This window comes from Phalaenopsis equestris, unplaced genomic scaffold (genome assembly GCF_001263595.1).
Source record: "Phalaenopsis equestris unplaced genomic scaffold, ASM126359v1 Scaffold217390, whole genome shotgun sequence".
In the NCBI taxonomy this organism is placed as follows: Eukaryota; Viridiplantae; Streptophyta; class Magnoliopsida; order Asparagales; family Orchidaceae; genus Phalaenopsis; species Phalaenopsis equestris.
This window is the reverse complement of record NW_018235911.1, coordinates 169-2,781: the sequence shown is the minus strand read 5'-3', so window position 1 is coordinate 2,781 and position 2,613 is coordinate 169. Positions and strand designations below refer to the sequence as shown.

At 34.4% G+C, this 2,613-nt stretch overlaps 1 protein-coding gene across 1 annotated transcript; it reads left to right on the top strand.

The window, feature by feature from the left end:
- Positions 1-1,337: 1,337 nt before the first annotated feature.
- Positions 1,338-2,358, top strand: LOC110037248 (transcription repressor KAN1-like). The gene is made up of 3 exons (XM_020741844.1): positions 1,338-1,844; positions 1,940-2,016; positions 2,109-2,358. Exons 1-3 carry the CDS (start codon positions 1,535-1,537, stop codon positions 2,109-2,111), a joined length of 390 nt encoding a protein of 129 aa, XP_020597503.1. The 5' UTR covers positions 1,338-1,534; the 3' UTR covers positions 2,112-2,358.
- Positions 2,359-2,613: the final 255 nt, after the last annotated feature.

Below are 2,613 nucleotides of genomic sequence, written 5' to 3'. Positions count from 1 at the left end.
TTAAAAACCTTCAATTTAATTACATAATTTAAGTAAAAAAATTGATCAAGAAGATGAGATTAACTTGGTATAAAGATAGTGAGAGTTGTTATTTTTTTAAGAGAAAATTTGTGAGGGAGTACTATCCATGATTAAACCCACCAACTATTACGAACGGTTGCAAATAAGATCGATAAAGAAGCCACCGATGATATCTAGCATTCTAGAATACAACAAGGCTATTCGATAGCAAACAATAATGAGATCAGGAAGGAGAACTCAAGACATATCTACATGGCATCATAAAAGATCAACAATCTCTTAAAGAACATATTAAACATGACCCAATTCATTAAAAAAAAGAAATGTTGACACTGACATATGTATACACTTAGAGATTCCTAGAATGGAGAAAGCTCCATACCAAGAGTACATTAATGGCCAAACATTAGTTGGGGTCATCTAATAGCTAGATGGTTGTGGACAACTAGGCTTCACCTAAAGAAAATGGCGATAAACAATGAACCCAATGGTTGAGCTTAGTGAAGCCAAGTGGATACTAGCAGCATAAATAGCACTTGGATAGACACAAGATAGAGGTTAGGCTATCATTTAACTAGAGTTCGAAGTTGTGATGAGATTTTGAACGTAAATAAGGTGGTTAAAACTTTGAACACTAGATAAGCACGCATCTTTCTTTTTGTATTTTTTGTTATATGAAGGGTTATTAAAAGTTAGCCCCAACAGCCCCCACTGACCTTGTTACACAGCCACTATCATAGATCCCAACAATAACTTACTTTCAACTACTTTAATCGGATGCTTTCTCCAAAGGTAAGGCTGATACTTAAGACTTCCCTTCACTAATTGTGATAGATTTTCTTAGTACTATTTTCAACAGTGTTTGTTTATTTGCTTCTTATCTTTCACAGTGTTTGTTTATATTCTTTGTTAAGACTTAGAATTTTCATATATTTAGAAGTATTACTTTCATAAAAATAATATTAGTGATGAAAAAATTTTTTTTCAACCTTTTATATATATATATATATATATATATATATAAACTTCATCATATAGTTTTTCAAGAAGTTGATTATTCATCACACTTTTACGATCAATTTTTAAAGTGCTACAACCATCTCGAACACACTAATCAAAACATTTGTTGCACAACTTTATAATTTAAAAAAAAAAAATTAAAGTTATATGAAAATTTTATATAACTTACATAAATATCAATGTGATGCACGAGCTCAAAAAAAAAAATAAAAATAAAAATAAAAATAATTGCAGTTTTAATACTATTGTAATGTATTATTTCCGCTCCAAAATGCAAAACATTAGAATGGCAGAAAAGTCTTTATATTCAAAGCATAAACTTTAGCAACCACTGCATCTCTCTTATTTCACTCCATCAAATTCAACCAGTTGCCTCCCTCAACTTCCCAATCTCCACACAACTTTTCTCTTTCAAAGACAAGAAAAAAAAACATAAGATTTTCGCCTCGATCAATATCTACTCATTCGATCAATTTCTTCCATCAAATTTCCAATGCAAGTCGAAGATTTTTTCTCAAAAACCACAGATTCCATGCCATCACCGGCGACCACCACAACCAGCTACAATCTTCGCCGGAGCTCCGAGTATTCCGCCGAACCCCACACCGAGCTGTCTCTCTCTAGCTCTTCATCGCCGCCATTAGTGCATGGAGAAGCTTCTCAAACGATTAAGGGAAATGAGCAGAACATGCTTATGTGGAAGATTCCGGTGAGGAGGAGTGTTACGGCGCCGAGGTTGAGGTGGACGAGTAGCCTGCATGCCCGTTTTGTGCATGCTGTAGAGTTACTTGGTGGACATGCGAGTATGTTGTTAGAGCTCCTTCTTATAGGTATATATATTTGCTCTAATGGTATGTTTATGTGATTGATTGATTGATTTTTTTTTTTTGTCTAAAAGGAGCTACACCAAAATCTGTTCTTGGACTTATGGATGTGAAAGATCTTACTCTAGCCCATGTCAAGAGCCATTTACAGGTCTGATCGATTTGCAATGTTTGTTTGTATTTTTTTCTTTTTTCTGATCATCCATTTAACAATTCTTGATCATTAATTCTCTTTTAGTACAGTGATAATCGAATCTATTGATTAGTTAGTGATGGGTTTAGAGAAAATATCATGTGAAGCGAATTGCACATATTGACAGTTTGATTGCGATCAAGCTACGGTGTATGCGGACAATTATCTGGACATACAATCACTTCACGTAATATTTGTTTTTGAGTCCGACGAAGAGAAAAATATTACCTTTGGCAGATTGCACGTCCCGAACAACGGTCGGGATGCGGCTATACAATTGTTCAAGACATGATTGTTTATCCGGACCGCCGTCTAGATGTATAGTCAACTCACATAGTACCTGATCCTGGCAAACACTTCTTTATCTTTATTTTAGGAAGAAAGCGAGAGAGAGACGGAGAGAGATCATTTGGTAATGATGAAGTAATAATTTAAACCTTAACGAAGCAGTCAAATGTGACCAATAATGGTGGAAAAGAGATCTGTAAAATATGAATAATGGGAATTGAGTTTCTGCTTATAACCAGTTCTTTTGCACTATTTCACTGCTTTCTC